Source organism: Mustelus asterias, chromosome 12, assembly GCF_964213995.1.
Source record: "Mustelus asterias chromosome 12, sMusAst1.hap1.1, whole genome shotgun sequence".
Classification (NCBI taxonomy): Eukaryota; Metazoa; Chordata; class Chondrichthyes; order Carcharhiniformes; family Triakidae; genus Mustelus; species Mustelus asterias.
The window spans coordinates 101767868-101788414 of NC_135812.1; the positions used below are offsets into that span (position 1 = coordinate 101767868).

The window sequence follows — 20547 nt, forward strand, 5'->3', positions numbered from 1 at the left end:
ATGTAATTACCCTGCTAATCCCCCTAACCTACGCATCTTGGGGCAATTTAGTATGGCCAATCCACCTAACCTGCGCATCTTTGGACTGTGAAGTTTGTTGTGGGTTTTCTAAGGGTGGGCACAGTGGTTAGCACTGCTGCCTCACAGCACCAGGGATCCAGGTTCAATTCTGGCCTCGGGTCACTGTCTGTGTGGCGTTTGCACGTTCTCCCCGTGTCTGTGTGGGTTTCCTCCCGGTGCTCCGGTTTCCTCCCACATTCCAAAGCAGGTTAGGTGGATTGGCCGTGCTAAGTTGACCCTAGTGTCATGGGGATTAGCAGGGTGAATATGTGGGGTTACAGGAATAGGGCCTGGGTGGATTGTGGTCGGTGCAGACTCGATGGGCTGAATGGCCTCCTTCTGCACTGTGATTCTAACCTGTGTTATTAATAATGTGGCTGTGGTGCCTAGTGTAACCTGTGTAGATATTAACAGGGCTGTGGAGTTTGGTGTGGATTTGTGATCTGCGTGTCTGATCTGAAATCCTATCTGTTGCGTTTCCTCTTTGTGATTTATCAGTTAATTTGTGGTCACTGGTCGGATCCATTCAGAAACCTCGGATTGCTGCAATCTTCCCTATAACCCGTGTCTCCGAATCCCCTCCCACTGCCACTGAGCTTTGCTGTGACCCGGCTTGACAAAATAGATAGCAGGCCATTCGGCCCATCAACTTTATTCTCTTCTTTTTCTCTCTCTCTCTCTCTCCTCCCCGCCCCCCCCCCCCCACCCCCCACCCCCCCCATTTCCCCAATGTGACTGCAGTTTAAAGTAAAGTTTATTTATTAGTCACAGTTTTGGTCACCTAGTTACAGGAAGGATGTAAATAAGGTTGAAAGAGTGCAGAGAAGGTTCACAAGGATGTTGCCGGGACTTGAGAAGCTGAGTTACAGAGAGAGATTGAATAGGTTGGGACTTTATTCCCTGGAGCGTAGAAGATTGAGGGGAGATTTGATAGAGGTGTATAAGATTTTGATGGGTATAGATAGAGTGAATGCGAGCAGGCTTTTTCCGCTGAGGCTAGGGGAGAAAAAAACCAGAGGGCATGGGTTAAGGGTGAAAGGAGAAAAGTTTAAAGGGAATATTAGGGGGGGGCTTCTTCACGCAGAGAGTGGTGGGAGTGTGGAATGAGCTGCCGGATAAAGTGGTAAATGCATTTAACATTTAAGAAAAACTTGGACGGGTTCATGGATGAGAGGGGTGTGGAGGGATATGGTCCAAGTGCAGGTCAGTGGGACTAGGCATAAAATGGTTCGGCACAGACAAGAAGGGCCAAAAGGCCTGTTTCTGAGCTGTAATTTTCTATGGTTCTACAAGTAAGGCTTACATTAACACTGCAATGAAGTTACTGTGAAATTCCCCTAGTTGCCACACTCCGGTACCTGTTCGGGTCAATGCATCTAAGCAGCGCGTCTTTCAGACTGTGGGAGGAAACCGGAGGAAACCCACGCAGATGTGGGAAGAACGTGCAGACTCCGCACAGACAGTGACCCAAGCCGGGATTCGAACGCGGGTTCCTGGTGCTGAGAGGCAGCAGTGCTAACCCACTGTGCCACCGTGCCGCCCAGTGTCGAATACACTCCTGCAATGCACCGTTTTGTGTGGTAGTGACTTCCAGAGGCTTGTTTCTAATTCTCTCAGTGGAACGGGATTTTATGGCCTCGCTCGGGGTGAGACCCGGGGTCAACAGACATTTCCGTTGTCCGCCCCTCGCCCGCTCCGATTCCGTGGCTGGCAGGTGGGCCGGTAGAATTCCGGAGCTTGTCTCCGTTCTAAACTGCTGCTCCCTGAACCTGAGATGGTGATTTATTTTTTAAATCAGGAAATGCCAGAAAAACTCTGGTCTGGCAGCGTCTGTGGAGGGAGGAAACAGTTAACATTTTGAGTCTGGATTACACTTCAGGGTTAGTGAAAGGGAGAAATGTTTTGTACTGTTGGAGGGGGGAGGCCGGAGTTAGAGAGATTTGATAAAATCTCACGAGTGCAAGAAAGAGGAAGTGGTCAGGAACAAAACCAGAAAAATGCTGGAAAATCTCAGCAGGTCATACAGCATCTGTGGAGTGCACCAAAATAGCTGCCAATGTACCGATAAAGGAGTTGTGGGAGGGGAGCCGGGACTGGAACAGCGAATGTTCCACGTTACCCATAGAGAGACAGGCATAACCGGGACCCACGTGGGTGCCCATGGCCACACCTTTTTATTTGGAGGAAGTGAACCGAGTTAAAAGAGAAATTGTTGAGTGAGAGAACCAGTTCAGCCAGATGGAGGAGAGTGGTGATGGACGGGAATTGTTCAGGTCTCTGTTCGAGGAAGAAGCGAAGAGCTTTGAGGCCATCCTGGTGGGGAATGGAGGTGTAGAGGGATTGGACATCCATGTTGAGGAGGAGGCGGTTTGGGCCGGGGAACTGGAATTTGTTGATATGGCGTCGAGCATCAGAAGAATTGCGGATGTAGGTTTGAAGAGAGTGGACAAGAGGAGAATGGAGTCAAGATAGGAAGAAATGAGTTCAGGACAGACTGACACGATGGGCCGAGCTGGGCAGTCCTGTTTGTGGATTTTGGGAAGGAGGTAGGAGCGGGTTGTCTGGGGTTGGGAGGCTTGAGGTTGGAAGCTGTGGAGGGAAGTTCTTCAGAGGAGATGAGGTCATTGACAGTCCTGGAAACAGTGACTTGATCAGTGCAAATGCAATGTTAGCATTCATGTCGAGAGGGTTCGAATACGAGAGGAGGGATGTACTTCTGAGGCTGTATAAGGCTCTGGTCAGTCCCCATTTGGAGTATTGTGAGCAGTTTTGGGCCCCAAATCTAAGGAAGGATGTGCTGGCCTTGGAAAGGGTCTGGAGGAGGTTCACAAGAATGATCCCTGGAATGAAGAGCTTGTCGTATGAGGAATGGTTGGAGTTTAGAAGGATGTGGGGTGGGGTCTTATTGAAACTTACAGGATACTGTGAGGCCTGGATAGAGTGGACGTGGAGAGGATGTTTCCACTAGTAGGAAAAACTAGAACCAGAGGGCACAACCTCAGGCTAAAGGGACAATACTTTAAAACTGAGATGAGGAGGAATTTCTTCAGCCAGAGACTGATGAATCTGTGGAACTCTTTGCCGCAGAAGGCTGTGGAGGCCAGGTCATTGAGTGTCTTTAAGACAGAGATAGATAGGTTCTTGATTAATAAGGAGATCAGGGGTTATGGGGAAAAGGCAGGAGAATGGGGATGAGAAAAATATCAACCATGATTGAATGGCGGAGCAGAGTCGATGGGCCGAGTGGCCTGATTCTGCTCCTAGGTCTTATGGTCTTATGGTGGTCAGGTCGTGGTCTAGGGGGAGGTAGGAGGAAGCATCCGAAAATTGTCGCTCAGCCTCTGAGGTAGAGGTCCGTATGACAGGCAACAACGGCACCGCCCTTGTCGGTGGGTTTGATGACAAGGGCAGGGTTGGACCTGAGAGAGCGAAGTGCAGCAAGTTCGGAAGGAGACAAGTTAGTGGGTGAGAGGGACAGAGAAATTGAGACGGTCGATGTCACACCGACAGCTCTCGATGGAAAGAGGCCAGAGGGAGGGGTCCAGATGGAGGGAGGGGGGATGCTGGAGGTGGGTGGAAGGATCTGCTGAAGGGGGGAGGACTCCTACCCAAAGAAGTGAGCACGGAGACGAAGGCAGCGGAAGAAGTGTCCAGCATCACGTTGAGCCTGAAATTCGTTGAGGTGAGGACGGAAGTGTACAAAGCTGAGCACAGCACGCTCAACCTCCGAGGGGAAGGTCAGAGGGTATAGTGAATAAGTGGCGAGGGATGGGAGGATGTGGAGCGTCCTGGATGGGTGTTGGTGTCGATGAGTTGTTGGAGCTTGCGTCCCTTAACACCTAAGAGGGAGAGAAAAAGTATCTTGTTAATGTGTCAGATGAGACGAAGAATGAAGTGAAACTGGGGACCGGGACAGCTTTGAGAAAGAGTGAATCGGAGCTGCTGGAGAGAGAGATCGAGGGAGTGCATTTGACGGCGCATGGCACTGAATGTGGATCTCGGGATGAGGCGAGAGCAGCAGTCCGAGGAGCGTTGTGTGTCCTGGAGATGCCTGTAAACCTGGGTGGAACTTCATTTGGAATCCACGTGGGGTGAATCAGAGACGGGGAGAGCAGCTGAGGAAGGAAATATGGCTGTGAAAGCGGGTTTTGGTAAATGCCTTGTCAACAGCAGGAGGGAATTGGAAAGCAATGAAGGTACACAGGGTAAGAGACAAATGGAAATCCTGTGGGAGAGGAGAGCAGTCCTACTTCAGGGGTAGGCGTTCCTGGAAGAGAAATGACAGCGAGTTAAACATTAAGGTAAACGCAAAAGCTGCAGATGCTGGAATCTGAAACAAAAACAGGAAAATGCTGGAAAATCTCAGCAGGTCTGCCCGCATTCTGTGGAGCTAAAGGGATCCACGGATGCAGTATTTTGCGTTTATCCAAGTGGTGTAAGGAAAGTGTTAAAGACGAAGGTAGCTGTTAATAGTAGCGTAAAGGTCAGATAGCAGAACAAAGGTCTGTACTCTTGGGAAAGCAAAACAGAAGAAGAATTTACATACTGGGGGGTGGTGATGGGGGGGGGGGGGTGGCGCGGGGTGGAGGTGAGGGCTCAGGAAAGAAAGGACAGTTGTGTTCTAAAGTTGTTGAACTCAGTGAGTCCTGAGGACTGTAACGCGCCTAATCGGAAGATGAGTTGCTGCTCCTCCAGTTTGCTTTGGGCATCACTGGGGCTTTGCAACAGGCCGAGGATGGACATGTGGACAAGAGAGCAAGATGCTGAGTTGAAATGGCAAGCGACAGGACCGTTGGGGCCACGCTTGCTGTCTGAGCAAAGGTGTTCCGCAAAGCAGTCACTCAGTCTGTGTTCGATCTTCCCAGTGTAGGGAAGGTCCCATTGGGAGCAGTGAAGGGAGTAGACCAAATTTGAAGGAGGTGCAAGTGAAACATTGCTTTACCTGAAAGGAGTGTTTGGGGCCTTGGACAGGGAGGAGGTAAAGGGGCAGGTGTTGCACTTTCTGCGATTGCAAGGTAACATGGGAAAGGGGATGAGGAGTTGGGAGTGATGGAGGAGTGGACCCGGGTGTCACAGAGGGAGCGGTCCTGCGGAATGCTGGCGGGGCTGGGCGATGTGGAGAAGATGGTGGTGGTAGTGGCATCGTGCTGGAATTGGCTGAAATGGCAGAGGGTGATGCTTGGAACGTGGAGGCCAGTGGGGTGAAGAGTAAGGATGAGAAGGATCCTATCGTAGCACTGGGATGGAGGGGTAGGGGTGAGGGCAGAGATGTGGGAGATGGGTTAATCAGAGTTGAGGGCCCATCGACCACCATGTGGAAGAAAAAGGGAAGACATATCAGAGGTGCAGCTTTGGACGGTGGCATCATTGGAGTAGGCAGAGAAGCTGGGAGAATGGGATGGAGGCCCTACAGGAAGTAGGCTGTGAAGAGGTGTGGTCAAGGTATTACCTCAGCCTGTGACCACCAAACACCCCCCCCCCCCCCTCCAACCCCCACCCCAATATCCAGAGTGTGTCAGGAGAAACAGTCTCTCCGCATCCATCCCAACCAACACCCTGAGAATTTTATACTGGTCTTAACGTATTGAGATTGGAATGTTTCCAATGTTGCCTTAAAGCCTCTGATGCTTTGTCTTTCCAAGTGATTTGCTAACCTCTTATTTAACATTCAGATGTCCTGGGAGGAGTCAGTGGACCATTTGAACCTCTCCGTGAAGGCCGGGCTGCCAGCGACCCGATTGTGCCACCCTGAGGAACCCGGTAGATCCCGTGTCCCATCAATTGGGAAATGAGCTTTGGGACAATAGGACACAACTGAGGCTCCAATAGGGGACAGGCCCTCGCCCCTGACACTGGAAGAGGAGTTCATTGTGTCATGGCGTCTGTATTGAGGAACTGTTGCACCTATCGCACCTTGAAGAGATGCTTACCGATTTTCGCCTGGCTGCCTCAGTATTCTTTCCAGTGGCTGCGAATGGATCTATTGGCTGGAGTGACTGTGGGGCTGACAGTGGTCCCCCAGGCACTGGCCTACGCTGAAATAGCTGGCCTTCCTGTTCAGGTAGGCAGCTCTCAACCTGGGACGCTTGGGAAGTGGGGCGGGGATTAATAGAAACTAGAGGCAGGAGGAGGCCATTCGGCCCTTCGAGCCTGCTCCGCCGTTCATCTTGATCACGGCTGATCATTGAATTCAATATCCTGATCTCCCCCCCCCCCCCCTTCCTCCCACATCCCTTGATCCCTTTAGCCCCAAGAGCTGTATCTAATTTCTTCTTGAAACCAGGCAAAGTGTTGGCTTCAACTACTTTCTGTGGTAGTGAATTCCACACACTCATTGCCCTCTGCATGAAAAAATTTCTCCTCACCTCAGTCCTAAAAGGTTTATCCCTTATTCTCAAACGATGACCCCCTAGTTCTGGACTGCCCCACCATTGGGAACATCCTTTCTGAATCTACCCTGTCTAACCCTGTTAGAATATTATAAGTTTCTATGAGGTCCCCTCTCACTCTTCTAAACTCCAATGAATAATGATCCAGGGGGGGAGGGAAAAAATTTTTTTTTTGGGGGGGGGAGTCACCTTTTTCTTATTTAACAAAAATTGAAATATTCCAGCATCTGTGGCGAAAGCAACAGTTGATGCTCCAGACCCCTCAAATTTGTGAGCCGTGTCCTGGGCAGAACTTGGGCCTCTCGAGTCATACATTAGTGTATTCAAACCTCGCACCAGGGTGAGAATGTAATCCAGGCTGACGCTTCAGTGCAGTAGTGAGGGAACGCTACACCATTGGAATGTTGTTTGGATGGGATGGTAAACTGAGGCTCCATCTGCCCTCTTGTGTTGATATAAAAGATCCCATGGTACTTGCTATTTGAAAAAATCTGCAGTGCCTTGACCAGAAAGTTGTGGAGGCTTTGGAGAGGGTTCAGAAAAGATTTACCAGGATGTTGCCTGGTATGGAGGGCATTAGCTGTGAGGAGATGGGCTAAATGGCCTACCTGTGCACCTGAGACAAAACTGTTCTGTCCTCTATTGCCAGCCAGAGGAATGAAATTGACGTGTCTCTCTCTCTCTCTCTCTCTCCCACGTCCCTGCAGTATGGGCTTTATTCATCCTTCATGGGCTGTTTTGTCTACTGCTTCCTCGGCACGTCCAAGGACATCACTCTGGGCCCGACAGCGATTATGTCTCTTCTCGTTGCCTCGTATGCCTATCATGACCCAGTCTACGCCGTGTTGCTGGCTTTCCTCTGTGGCTGCGTGCAACTGGCAATGGGAATCCTGCAACTCGGTAAGACCCTTTCCCCATTGCTGATGGGAGGTCGTGTCTGATAGATCCACCGCCCCGCGGGCCTCCTGACATTGGCTGAGGGAGGAGGGGGCATGGAGTGGAGAGACACTGTTTCCACACTGGGGGTTGGGGTTGGATGTCACTCACGGATAACCTCTATTGGTATTGACTGACCCATGACCCACCCTACCCCAAGCATGGGGCTGTGGCTGTGTCTCAGTAGCTGAGTCCAGTATGTTGTGGGTTCAAGTCCCACCCCAGAAACAAGGTCTGGGTCAACACTACCAGCGCGATACTGAGGGAGTGCTGCACTGTCAGAGGAGGCATTAAGCCATGACCTTGTCTGCCCCCTCAAGTGGACATGGAAGTACCCAAAGTATCATTTCAAAGAAGACCAGGAGAGAGCTCCCTGGGGTCTGAGTTAATGTTTATCACATCGCTGCTTGTGGGATCTTGCTGTGCACCGAACAGCTACCATGTTTCCCCCACATAACAATGGCTACACTTGCCTCTGACTAAAGCCCAGTGGGATATTCTGAGGGTGCAAAAGGCGCTTCCCTTCCACCACCATCCCCCCGCTTCCTCCACCACCACCACCTACCCCCTCCCCCACCCCCCCTCTCTCTGCCAGTATCCGGGAATGAGGAACTTCTCAAACCACCTGGTGTCCACCCGTCGACACTTTGCGTCTGTGCGTATCACTCAGCGTGAGTGAGTGCTTAATTCTTCACTTGTTCCCTAATGGCGCTCTCTAGTTTTTAAACACTAGTTCGGATGGCACGGTGGCACAGTGGTTAGCATGGCTGCCTCGCAGCACCAGGGACCCGGGTTCAATTCCCGGCCTCGGGTCACTGTCTGCGCAGAGTCTGCACATTCTCCCCATGTCTGCATGGGTTTCCTCCCACGGTCTGAAAGACGTGCTGGTTAGTTGCATACCATGCTAAGTTCTCCTTCAGCGTACCCGAACAGGTGCCGGAGTGTGGCGACTAGGGGATTTTCACAGTAACTTCATTGCAGTGTTAATGTAAGCCTACTTGTGACATTAATAAATAAACTTAAATTCTGGAGGTTAAACAGAAACAGGACTTGGTGTTCCCTCTCCAGATCAGGGTGCTGACTGCGACAGTTAAATAATCCCATTCCCATTTATCCCTAGGTTTCCTGGTTGATTTTATTTCCTATCCTGTAATAAAGGGATTCACCTCTTCTGCTGCTCTAACCATTGGCTTTGGACAAGTGAAGGTGAGCAGCTAGTCGATGATTTGATTTATTATTGTCACATGTATTAGTATACAGCAAAAAGTATTGTTTCTTGCGCGCTATATAGACAAAGCATACCGTTCATAAAGTACATAGGGGAGAAGCAAAGGAGAGGGTGCAGAATATGGTGTTACAGTCATAGCTAGGGTGTAGAGAGAGATCAATTTAATATATGGTAGGTCCATTCAAAAGTCTGACAGCAGCAGGGAAGAAGCTGTTCTTGAGTCGGTTGGTACGTGACCTCAGACTTTTGTATCTTTCTCCTGACGGAAGAAGGTGGAAGAGAGAATGTCCGGGATGCGTGGGGTCCTTGATTATTCTGGCTGTTTTTCCAAGGCAGTGGGAAGTGTGTAGACAGAGTCAATGGACGGGAGGCTGGTTTGCGTGATGGACTGGGGCTTCGTTCACAGCCCTTTGTAGTTTCTTGCGGTCTTGGTTGGAGCAGGAGCCATACTGAGCTGTGATACCATGAAGAGGCTGTGGGTTTTGATGATGAATTGTGTTTCTGAGCAAAGCAGGATTAATATTCCACATGAAACAGCCCCTGTCTCGGGTTTGCTGATGATTTATCCTGCTCCTTGGACGCTGACTGGGAAATGTTTTGGGAGGCAGGAGTTGGAGGGTCTACCATTTTGAGATCTTTAACACCCAACCATCAATATTATTCTTGAGGGCAGCAGGGAGAGCTACACCTCCCCTTGATCACTCTTGCCAAATAAAATAACAGTGTCAGAATAGAATAGAACAAGTATTCTGAAAAAAGACACATACCGTCGAAGCTTTTTGCCTTGCAATCAGCAGGACAATTCACAAAAATATCAAATATCAGTCAGGTTTATACGTGCTGAAGCTACATATACACAGGGTCATGTTCTTTGCAGACAATTTGCGTGCACATTGCACCTTTTTCAGCTAAACGGAATAGGCAACTGCCATTCTTTGGTTGATTCTCCATGGCAACGCCACTACCAATCACAGTCCACTTGCCAACTGATCAGCACTCTTCTCATGCAGTATAAATTGTTGTTACCTTTTATAGTTGGCATTTCTGTGAATGATCCAGATCAGCATGTGTATATTCTTCAGCAATGTTCAAGTTCTGTACTACCAAATGACTCTTAGAATAGAAAAACATATTTCTCTCTTTAGTCCCATAACCTTCAATTTGGTTTCTTAATCAGACAACATTGATGAGGATCTGGTACCTGTTTCTCTTGCACACTTTCCCCATTAAGAGGAGCGAATTATTTCAGATACTGAGGTGAAACTCTCCCATATCCCGCTTGACTTGGGACACTATGATTGACATTTGCTTTTCCTGGTTTCCCCTTGGGGAAATCTGATTGGAAACACGCCGCCACTCCCCACCTCATCCAGAAAACCCAAATCGAATCCTGCTGGCATGATGTGGAGATGCAGGGGTTGGACTGGGGTTCCAGGATTTTGGGCTGCCGAGCAGAAACTGATAGCCAAGTTCCGCACATGTGAGGACGGCCTCAACGGGGATCTTGGGTTCATGTCACACTACATGTAACCCCCACCATTTGGCCTGAGCTTGCAAAATCCTACTAACTGTCCTGGCTTGAGACAATTCACACCTCTTTAACCTGTGATTATCCCTCTCTCCACTTGCACTGTCTGTACCTGTAAAGACTTTATTTACCTGTAAAGACTCGCATTCCAACCATTATCTTGATGTGGAGATGCCGGCGTTGGACTGGGATGGGCACAGTGAGAAGTCTCACAACACACTCGCCTGAGGAAGGAGCAGCGTTCCGAAAACTCCAAATAAACCTGTTAGACTTTAACCTGGTGTTGAGACGACTTGCTGGAACCATTATTTTGCAATTGAGTCTCTGTCTGTATATGCCATGTTTGTGAAACCTACCTCTCCACTCGCCTGATGAAGGGGCCGCGCTCCGAAAGCTCGTGATTCCAAATAAACCTGTTGGACTTTAACCTGGTGTTGAGAGACTTCTTACTGTGCTCTGTGTGGGGCCTCCAAACTCAATCTTTTGAAGTTCTGCGACAACAGTCGGGGAGGTCAAAGTTCTCCCACCACATGAACCCGATGAAACTGTTTAACATTCTTAAACGAGTAGAACACTCATTCAGGCAAAAATGTGGCTGAGATTTCAGAGGATTAGGTGATTTATCCTGTGAGAAAAGCTCTTGAAATGGGTGCACGGGATTTCTGGTACGGGCACCACAATGTGTGACTTGGATTTGGTCAATGACCCTTCAACAAACTCTTCACTCAGTAACTGGCTGAGAGGACTTCCATCAGAGGCAAGAGATTGGGGGGAGAAAAAAGCAGCGGATTATGTCTCGTGAGAAACACTTGCTGTGTGTGTTCAATTAGGGAGACAGCGTTACCGGGCAAATGGGAAGTTAATTGGAGTTAAGCCTTTTGGAGAAGGATGATTGGGTGTGAATGTGAACATTGAGAGTTCACTACTTGATGTGGCATTAAAACTACTAAATGAGTAAAGCTCAAAGTTTGACTCGCTCGCCTTCCACTGTCCTGGTTATCGCATCAAATGATAATCCCTACAGTACAGAAGGAGGCCGTTCGGCCCATTGAGTCTGCACCAACTCTCCAACAGAGCGTCTCACCCAGGCCCTATCCCAGTAGCCCCGTGTATTAGTCCCGCTAATCCCCCTAATTTACACATCTTGGGACACTCAGAGGCAATTTAGCATGGCCAATCCACCTAATCCGCACATCTTTGGAGTGTGGGAGAAAACTGGAACACCCAGAAGAAACCCACGCCGACATGGGGAGAACATGCAGACTCCACCCAAGGCTGGAATTGAACCCACGTCTCTGGCACTGAGAGGTGATGATAATGGAGCTGTTGATTTATAAACGAATCGACAGCAGGTCCAGACATGAAACCAGGAAATGCCAAGTCTACCGCGGCTACATTCGCAGCTGGGTGCCCCTGAAGAGGGAGCAGGTGGTGATCACCAGCAGTATCGAAGACTTCCATACCCACTGGGCACCGGGAAGACTGGGGTGCATCATCGGCCCCCTAATCACATTGTGGTTTGATGTTTTAAGTTTAATTTGTGATTTGCTTTTTGTTTGAGGGAGTATTCCTTTAAGGGGCCCTTGGTTTATTTGATTTAGTTTACATGGTTTAGCAAAATAGGGTAGAGAGAGATGGGAGAACCTTCAGTCCAATTAAATATACTCCTTCCAAACAGTACGAGACTCGCCATATTCACGTTGCAAATTATTCATTGTGCAAGCCTTGTCATTGTATTTTGCAATAACTTCCTGAGTTGGATGATTGAAATAGTTTTTAATAAAGGTGGGGTAGGTTACTGAGATACAAGCAGCTTACAGTATCTCTGCGTTAACTTTCCAGATTCTCTAAGGTCAGAAGATGGGAAAGTTTGTCCTTATCCTGAGAAATTGGGGACTCTCATTCTCCTATGGCTTGGTGACTAACCTAGCACAGTGGTTATGTCACCGGACGAGAGACCAGAGTTCAAATCCCACAATGGCATCTGGAGAATTCGGTTTGTGAATAAAATCTGCAACCTCTAAGCCCGTCCCAGTGTTAGTGACCACAAAACTACCAGCTGTAGTTGGATTTTAAATCATTTGTGAGATGTGGGTCTCGCTGGCTAGGCCAGCATTTATTGCCCATCCTTAATTGTCCTTTATAAGATGGTGGTGAGCTGCCTTCTTGAACCTCTGTGGTCCATGTGGTGTAAGTACACCCACAGTGCTGTTAGGGAGGGAGTTCCAGGATTCTGACCCAGTGACAGTGAAGGAACGGTGATATATTTCCAAATCAGAATGGCGGGTGACTTGGAAGAGACCTCTGGGTGGTGGTGTTCCCAGGTAACTATTGCCCTTGTCCTTCTAGATGGTAGTGGTTGTGGGTTTGGAAGGTGCTACCCAAGGAACCTCTGAGTTCCTGCAGTGCATCTTGTAGATGGTACACACAACTGTCACTGTGCGCTGGTATTGATGGTAGAGGGAGTGGATGGGGTGCCAATCAAGTGGGCTACTTTGTGCTGGATGGTGTTGAGCTTCTTGTGTTGTTGGAGCTGCTCCCATCCAGGCAAGTGGGGAGCATTCCATCACACTCCTGACTTGTGGCTTATCTGTGGTGGTCAGGCTTTGGGGAGTTACTCACTGCAGAATTCCCACCGTAAGTGGCTACAAGATGGGTTTAAATCCCATCTGGGTCACTAATGGAAGGAAATTTGCCATCCTTACCTGGTCTGGCTTGCATGTGACCCCAGACATAGTTGTCCTCTCGGAAATGGCCCATCCAGTTGTTGATGGGAGCTCTGCTGGGAACTCATCTACACAGATTGGTAGCTGCTCTGGGCAGCAGTTCACCAGCAGCCTGTGGGAGAGTGCTGGTGAAGTGTTAGAAATGTTGTTGTTTTCCTGTGAAAACCTGCCTCCTGCGAATGTTTTTTAAGAAGGGAATGTTGGGATTTTGCGGGGTTACTGATTGGGGAAGTGGTGAAGGGTTGACCCAGTTTGCGCTCTGGTTACTCAGTCTGTTCAGTCGGATGGTTTGAAGGGACAATGGGGTTAGTGCGGGTTGTACTGTATCTGAAGCAGGTATTTTTACTCTGACCTTCTCTGTCGTTTGATCCAGAATATCCTCGGCCTCCGTGACATTCCCCGTCAATTCTTCTGGGAAGTTTACTACACATTCCATAACATTGCAGAGACCAGGTAAGTATTCCAGCTTTACCGTTGGATAGAGGTCGGAGGGCCCCTTGCGTTGGGTAGACTGAAGACTTGGGTTCAATTTCCAGACTATAAACATTGGCAGAAATAATTTTCCTTTACGTAGCGCCTTTCACCATCTCGTGATGTTCCGAAGCATTTTCCAGCCAACTAGTTGGAGTTGTAATGTCAGAAAATGCACAAGCATAAAATCTCGACTGACACTCCAGTGCTGCATTGTTGGAGGTGCTGTCTTTCAGAGGAGACATTAAACTGAGGCACGCACAGGGGGAGTGCGCTGTCCCGGGGGGCGGGGTGGAGTGCGCTGTCCCGGGGGGCGGGGTGGAGTGCGCTGTCCCGGGGGGCGGGGTGGAGTGCGCTGTCCCGGGGGGCGGGGTGGAGTGCGCTGTCCCGGGGGGCGGGGTGGAGTGCGCTGTCCCGGGGGGCGGGGTGGAGTGCGCTGTCCCGGGGGGGCGGGGTGGAGTGCGCTGTCCCGGGGGGCGGGGTGGAGTGCGCTGTCCCGGGGGGCGGGGTGGAGTGCGCTGTCCCGGGGGGCGGGGTGGAGTGCGCTGTCCCGGGGGGCGGGGTGGAGTGCGCTGTCCCGGGGGGCGGGGTGGAGTGCGCTGTCCCGGGGGGCGGGGTGGAGTGCGCTGTCCCGGGGGGCGGGGTGGAGTGCGCTGTCCCGGGGGGCGGGGTGGAGTGCGCTGTCCCGGGGGGCGGGGTGGAGTGCGCTGTCCCGGGGGGCGGGGTGGAGTGCGCTGTCCCGGGGGGCGGGGTGGAGTGCGCTGTCCCGGGGGGCGGGGTGGAGTGCGCTGTCCCGGGGGGCGGGGTGGAGTGCGCTGTCCCGGGGGGTGGGGGGGAGCACGCGCCGCCCCCGGGGCGCACTCATCATTTTCTTCTTGGGGGAAATTAGATTACCATTGGATTACAGGGAAAAATGCATGTTTTGTGCTAGCCCAAATGTTATGGGCTGAATGGTCTCCAACTGTCTGTCTCCCCTTGCGTGTGCTTTACTTTGCCCTTCACCTTGCTACAGGGTCGGTGACCTCGTGTTAGGCCTGGTCTGTGTCTTGCTGCTTGTGCTATTGAAGATGATGAAGAAACAGCTTCCGGAAAGATCTGACCACCTGCCGCTCCTGAACCGGGTGTGTTCCGACATTGTCAGCTTCACTGGAACAGGTTTGTAAATCACTGCGTCACACTGCTGCCCAAATCAAAGCTGTCGGGGTGAATGGGCTGGGATTTTACAACCGCCCCTTCAGGCGAGGCTCATAAAATCCCGCCTGAGGCCAACGGAGGATTCCGTTCCATGAGCCTCGCCCGCCCCCGATTCCGGGGTGGGCATGCTGGTAAAATTTTTACATTTTCTCATGGATTTGGGGGCATTGGATGTAAATCTGGGGCTGGTTTGATCATTCCACCTGTAGGGACAGTTCCCCATTCACACACCATTCTGCCTGTAGGGACAGTTCCACATTCACACACCATTCTGCCTGTAGGGACAGTTCCCCATTCACACACCATTCTGCCTGTAGGGACAGTTCCCCATTCACACACCATTCTGCCTGTAGGGACAGTTCCCCATTCACACACCATTCTGCCTGTAGGGACAGTTCCCCATTCACACACCATTCTGCCTGTAGGGACAGTTCCCCATTCACACACCATTCTGCCTGTAGGGACAGTTCCCCATTCACACACCATTCTGCCTGTAGGGACAGTTCCCCATTCACACACCATTCTGCCTGTAGGGACAGTTCCCCATTCACACACCATTCTGCCTGTAGGGACAGTTCCCCATTCACACACCATTCTGCCTGTAGGGACAGTTCCCCATTCACACACCATTCTGCCTGTAGGGACAGTTCCCCATTCACACACCATTCTGCCTGTAGGTACAGTTCCCCATTCACACACCATTCTGCCTGTAGGGACAGTTCCCCCATTCACACACCATTCTGCCTGTAGGTACAGTTCCCCATTCACACACCATTCGGCCTGTAGGGACAGTTCCCCATTCACACACCATTCTGCCTGTAGGGACAGTTCCCCATTCACACACCATTCTGCCTGTAGGCACAGTTCCCCATTCGCACACCATTCTGCCTGTAGGCACAGTTCCCCATTCGCACACCATTCCGCCTGTAGGGACAGTTCCACATTCACACACCATTCTGCCTGTAGGGACAGTTCCCCATTCACACACTATTCTGCCTGTAGGGACAGTTCTCCTAAGCTTAGGAGCAGCTACTTCAGAATGAAACCCATTTTTCTGCAAGGACAAGGGAAGTGACACCTTGTTCTGCTGCTGTGCTGAACAGTGCCTTCGTAAAACAAGTAAAAAAAAAACAATCACATTACTACAGAAAATGACGTGCTGGCGCTAGGAGAATTCTTCATATCAATAAATTCATTAAAAGCACAATCAAATCTATCATTAGAATCAATATCACACTGAGGCGCTATGATAACTCTTACTGAATGACAGCTTGCTCAGTGTTTCCGAGGTCTCTGTTCTGTTTCTATAATTTGGAGATTTCCACAATTGGTCTAGTTTAGTTTTGTCCAGGTTGTCCAGGGCGGCACGGTAGCACAGTGGTTAGCACTCCTGCTTCACAGCTCCAGGGTCCCGGGTTCGATTCCCGGCTTGGGTCACTGTCTGTGTGGAGTTTGCACATTCTCCTCGTGTCTGCGTGGGTTTCCTCCGGGTGCTCCGGTTTCCTCCCACAGTCTAAAGATGTGCGGGTTAGGTTGATTGGCCAGGTTAAAAAAAATTGCCCCTTAGAGTCCTGAGATGCGTAGGTTAGAGGGATTAGCGGGTAAAATATGTGGGGGTAGGGCCTGGGTGGGATTGTGGTTGGTGCAGACTCGATGGGCCGAATGGCCTCCTCCTGCACTGTAGGGTTTCTATGATTACCAGGGAATCTGGTGCAGAACAATTCTGGTAAGTAATCACACCAGCTAGAGTGATGGAAAGCAGAATTCTGGCCCCATACTTGAAAGCAGCAATAGCATTTGGGGTGGCAAATTGCTTTCTGGATTTGAAATGTCTTGGATACTGTTGGCTGTCTCAGTGGGTGGTGTATGTGGGTAAACTGTGTTTTATGAGATTACTAAACGGGAGTCACCCAGAATGAGTAATTGATCTGCTGACTTGAGAGAAACAGTTCTTGTTTGTGCGTTTTCTAACAAGTGGGAGGAGAACAAGAATTAGAGAGACACAGCCTCTCTGTGCAGTAAAATAGAACATGCTGCAACATTCAGCAGGCCAGGCAGCGTCTATAGAGAGAGAGAGCGTGAAAACAGTTAACATTTAGATCTGTGATCACCAGAATTCACTTTACAATGTGTCCTGTTCCAAGAATCGAGAACTTTTTCTGCTTATCTAAGAGGTGGTTTCATCTCCCTGAATTCAGTCGTGGCGGAAGTGATTAAACTCGAATTTTATAAAACATTCGCTGTGTTTTGAAAAAGTTGTTTGAAAGGTTTTAAGTAACTTTTATGTTGAATCAGGGATTTTCCAGCCGCACTCACCCCAAGGCCGGAAAAACCCGCCCGAGGTCAACGGACCTTTGCCTCCTGTCCCGTCCGCTATAAATCCCGTGGTGGGCGGGATGGGAAAATTCCATGGCCAATACTGCAGAAACCGCACAGAAGCAATCATTAGTAAAAGGTTACAAATCATTAAATCTTTCTATTCCGTGCAGTTGATAAATTATTAATCATCGCACCATGAGATGGCACAGTGGTTAGACTGCAGCCTCACAGCACTAAGGACCCGGGTTCGATTCCGGCCTCGGGTCACTGTCTGTGTGGAGTCTGCACCTTCTCCCCGTGTCTGCGTGGGTTTCCTCCGGGTGCTCCTGTTTCCTCCCACAGTCCAAAGATGTGTGGGTTAGGGTTGATTGGCCATGCTAAATTGATCCTAGTGTCAGGGGGACTAGCAGGGTAAATATGTGGGGTACGGGAATAGGGCCTGGGTGCGACTGTGGTCATTGCAGACTCGATGGGCCGAATGGCCTCCTTCCGTACTGTAGTGATTCTGAGAGACAACGTCATTGCCCAGTAATATGCAAAGACTCGGCTAAAACGAACACAACGTTTACAAATTCGTGTCATCCAATACCATGTGATCATATGTCACAATCAGTTCTCCAGGAATATGTCAAAGCAGCGCTGGCAACCATAGTTTTGGAGAAAAAGTAGTGTTTTTTAAAATTTTATTTTGATAGGGTGCTTTACTCCCTTTCCGAGTGATTTGATTTATTATTGTCACATGTATCAGTATACAGTGAAAGGTATTGTTTCTTGTGTGCTATACAAAGCATACCGTTCATAGAGAATGAAAGGAGAAGGTGCAGAATGTAGTGTTACAGTCATAGCTAGGATGTAGAGAAAGATCAACTTACTGCAAGATAGGTCCATTCAAAAGTCTGATGGCAGCAGGGAAGAAGCTGTTCTTGTGTCAGTCGGTACATGACCTCAGACTTTTGTATCTTTTTCCTGACCGAAGAAGGTGGAAGAGAGAATGTCTGGTGTGCGTGGGGTCCTTAATTATGCCGGCTGCTTTTCCCCGAGGCAGCAGGAAGTGTAGACAGAGTCAATGGATGGGAGGCTGGTTTGCGTGATGGATTGGGCTTCATTCACGACCCTTTGTAGTTTCTTGTGGTTTTGGACAGAGCAGGAGCCATACCAAGCTGTGATACAACCAGAAAGAATGCTTTCCATGGTGCATCTGTAAATGTTGGTGAGAGTTGTAGATGACATGCCAAATTTGCTGCCAGGTTTTTAAACATGCTCTGTATTGTAAGTTTGAAAGGCATTTTCTACTAAGATTATCACTTGATTGGAAAACAGTGTCATAAAATCATAGAATCCCACAGTGTAGAAGGAGGCCATTCGGCCCATCGAGTCTGCACCAACTACAATCCCACCCAGCCCCTATCCCCATAACCCCATATATTTATCTCAGCTAGTCCCCCTGACACCAAGGACAATTTAGCACAGCCAATCAACCTAACCCACACATCTTTGGACTGTGGGAGGAAACCGGAGCACCCGGAGGAAACCCACGCAGACACGGGGAGAATGTGCAAACTCCACCCAGACAGTGACCCAAGCCGGGAATCGAACCCGGGTCCCTGGCGCTGTGGGGCAGCAGTGCCCACTGTAGGCACAACTATGGCTAGTCAGCAATTCCCTTTTTAAAAAACAATCTACTGAAACCAGTCTCCATACAGATGAGGAATTTGATTTTGTTAGCAACCTGATGTACTGCCCAGGAGTGTTCTCGAGCTGTCTCTCTCTCTCTCCAGGTATGAGTTTGGATGAGCTGCACTCCTTGGGTGTTTACTGTTTGACTGTACATCAGTGGGGGGCAACCTACAACCCGGGGGCCACATGCGGCCCGTCTGGGTTCTGAGTGCGGCCCACAAGACATTTTGTTCACCATTGCCCAGGTGCAGGGTTGCCACATTCCACTGATTTCTGTCCGCGTAGTTTATTTCCTGCCACTACGACTGAAGTGATTTGCACATAAAACAAGGACAAATAAAGTGAGGTGCATGCTGATTGCTCACAACATTGACTGAGAGAGGGTGCATTCCCTCTGTAAATAGTTTTTTTACCATTTGAATAATACATAAATAATGAAGCATTTTCTAAACTTCTGAAATATTTGGCATGGATTTGATCTTATTCATGGGGTCGTGGTTAGTGAAGAATCATAGAATCCCTGCAGTGCACAAGGAGGCCATTTGGCCCATCAAAAGCCTGCACTGACGCTAATCCCCCTAACGCCAAGCGGCAATTTGGCATGGCCAACCCACTTAACCTGAACATTTTTAGACATGTAGCGACAGCGGTTATGAACTAAGATGGTTGAACTCAGTGTTGAGTCTCGAAGGCAGTCGGGTGCTGGGTCGAAACATGAAGTGCTGTTCCTTGAGTTTGTGTTGACGTTTATTGGAACACTGTCGCAGGCCAAAGGCAGAGTGGGACCAAGGTAGAGATTTAAAATGATGGGACAGGGAACTGAGGGTCATGCTTGTGGTCTTGAGTTCCGCAAAGCCTTTAGTCTGCATTTGGTCTCCCAATCTTGGGGAGACCACATTGTGAGCCATGAATACAGTAGACTAAAGTGAAAGAAGTACCCATAAATCAATGTTTCACTTGGAGAGAGTATTTGAGACAAGAAGGGAGAAACCAAAGGACAGATATTGGGGTGGCAGTGGCGTAGTGGCATGGTCACTGGACTAGTAATCGAGAGACCCAGGGTAATGCACTGGAGACCTGGGTTCAAATCCCATCACAACAGATAGTGGAATTTGAATTCAATAAAATTCTGGAATAAAAAGTCGAAAGGTGACCATGAAGCCATTCTCAACCGTCGTAAAAACCCACCTGGTTCACTAATGTCTTTTAGGGAAAGAAGGGGAGATAATGGTCTAGAAACTCAGCTAATGTTCTGGGGATCCAGGTTCAAATCCTGCCACGGCAGATGGTGGAATTTGAATTCAATAAAAAAAAAAATTTGGAATTAAGAATCCACTGACTATAAAACCATTGTCAATTGTTGTAAAAACCCATCTGGTTCACTCATATCCTTTTAGGGAAGGAAATCTGCCGTCCTTACCCGGTCTGGCCTACATGTGACTCCAGAGCCACAGCAATGTGGTTGACTCTCAACTGCTCTCTGAACAAGGGCAACTGGGGATGGGCAACAAACGCTGGCCAGCCAGCGACGCCCATGTCCCACGAATGGATTTTTAAAAAAAATCTGTCGTCCTTGCTCTGGTCTGCCCTACTCTACATGTGACTCCAGAGCCACAGCAAGAACCCGGTTTCAATCTTGCGGCCCACTGAGATGGGGGGGGGCCCCTCATGCAGCCCACTCACTAGTCTAGATTGCCCATAACTGATCAACATGGTCAGGAATCCCTCACTTATGTGTCCTTGCCCGTACGCACACTCCCCTTCCCAAAGTCATCCTGAACTAGCATTAAAATCCCACTGGTGGTGACGTGCGACCCTGGCCTGGCGTTTCTAGTTTTATTATTGAATAAAACTTCTGTGATGTTTTCAGGAAAAGTTTTATTTTGTACAAGGGGAGGGAGAAGTGTAAGTAGGGCGGGGAGGGCAGGGACACGTGAATTGAGGAAAGGTTGTGTCTGGGTGTGTGATTAGTTTGCGATCCCTGTCTTGTGTGGACATGTGAAAGAACCACACAGGGTT

General features: G+C 49.5%; 1 protein-coding gene across 2 annotated transcripts in view; it reads left to right on the forward strand.

Moving 5' to 3' along the window:
• The window catches only part of slc26a11 (solute carrier family 26 member 11), a 41177-nt gene that overhangs the window by 478 nt on the left and 20152 nt on the right, over positions 1-20547 (forward strand). For both annotated transcript variants that reach the window (XM_078225726.1, XM_078225727.1), the window contains exons 2-6: positions 5733-6121; positions 7157-7349; positions 8506-8591; positions 13241-13320; positions 14351-14493. In XM_078225726.1, the coding sequence (XP_078081852.1) occupies positions 5936-6121; positions 7157-7349; positions 8506-8591; positions 13241-13320; positions 14351-14493 (688 nt within the window). In that variant the 5' untranslated portion in view covers positions 5733-5935. The remainder of the gene's footprint in view (positions 1-5732; positions 6122-7156; positions 7350-8505; positions 8592-13240; positions 13321-14350; positions 14494-20547) is intronic.